Source organism: Condylura cristata, unplaced genomic scaffold, assembly GCF_000260355.1.
Source record: "Condylura cristata isolate star-nosed mole 26May11 unplaced genomic scaffold, ConCri1.0 scaffold00008, whole genome shotgun sequence".
Classification (NCBI taxonomy): Eukaryota; Metazoa; Chordata; class Mammalia; order Eulipotyphla; family Talpidae; genus Condylura; species Condylura cristata.
In genome coordinates, this window is record NW_004567109.1 from 62,287,717 (window position 1) to 62,288,786 (window position 1,070).

General features: G+C 61.2%; 1 protein-coding gene across 2 annotated transcripts in view; it reads left to right on the forward strand.

The window, feature by feature from the left end:
• The first annotated feature begins 189 nt into the window (after positions 1–189).
• Positions 190–1,070, forward strand: part of TSPAN17 (tetraspanin 17) — a 7,697-nt gene continuing 6,816 nt past the window's right edge. For both annotated transcript variants that reach the window (XM_004679252.2, XM_012722705.1), the window contains exon 1: positions 190–318. In XM_004679252.2, coding sequence (XP_004679309.2) covers positions 232–318 — 87 coding nt within the window. In that variant the 5' untranslated portion in view covers positions 190–231. The remainder of the gene's footprint in view (positions 319–1,070) is intronic.

Here is a 1,070-nt window from a genome sequence, read left to right on the forward strand (position 1 = left end):
GCGGGGCCTCGCGGGCTGGGGCGGAGTGGGGCCCGGCGTCCTCTGCAGGACCGGGCCAGGGGTTCGGCGCTGGCCACCGAGGCGGCGCACACATCGGTGGCTCCAACAGCAAGAAGTTCAGGAGGCTGTCGGGGCCGGGCCGGCGGGGGGCCGCTCCCGGGGCACCCCATCCTCGAGGCGTGCCCCCCGGCTCCCGGCTCCGGCTCCCGGGCCGGCGGGCGGCCGCTCACCATGCCCGGCAAACACCAGCACTTCCAGGAACCGGAGGTCGGCTGCTGCGGGAAATACTTCCTGTTTGGCTTCAACATTGTCTTTTGGGTGAGCTTGGGGTGGGTTTCGAGCCCTGTGGAGGGGGTGGCGGGAGCTGGCGGGGCAGTTCCCACTTGGTGGAGCCCACCCCGTGCCATCCGGGCTTAGCGCTGCCCCTTGCGCCTTTCTCCCACCCCCACTGCCACCTCCTCCGTCCCCCTCCCCCCTCTCCCGACCCCCCGAGGGAATTACTGCTGGGCGCCGCGGCCTCTAAGCCGGGATTGCAGGGGGGCGGGTCCCGGCCTCCGCGGGTGCGGGGAGTCCCCTGTGTTTTCTTATGGCCCGACCGAGAAAGGGATGGTGTTGGTGGTCATTCTGCTTAAAGGCTTTTGTGGGTGGTCTCATGAGATCTGCAGTCCTGGCGCTCACCCCGCTTCCTGAGCCTTTTGCCAGCAGTGAGAGGGCCCCTTCCTCTTTCCCTTTCCCTTCCCAAGGTCCCAAGGCTAGAAACAGAACATCACGCTATAGAGGAGATGTGGGAAACTCAGAACACTCCTTTTCTCAGTTATGTCCAAGGATGTGTGGGCTTTGCCTGGGGCTGAAGTAGAGGTGGTTAGATGAGGGCCTTGTCTCGCCTGAGGAAGGGGCTAATCAGGTCTCACCCTGGTTCTGCTTAGTGATGGGTTAACGTGAAGATGAAGTTTCATGAACCCTTTCTGATCTGTTCTAAATAAATACTTTTGAATAAAACTGGAGTGATTTTTTAAAAAAAAGATTTGTTTACTTATGCATACAGAATTGGGGTACAGGCCAGAGGTGCC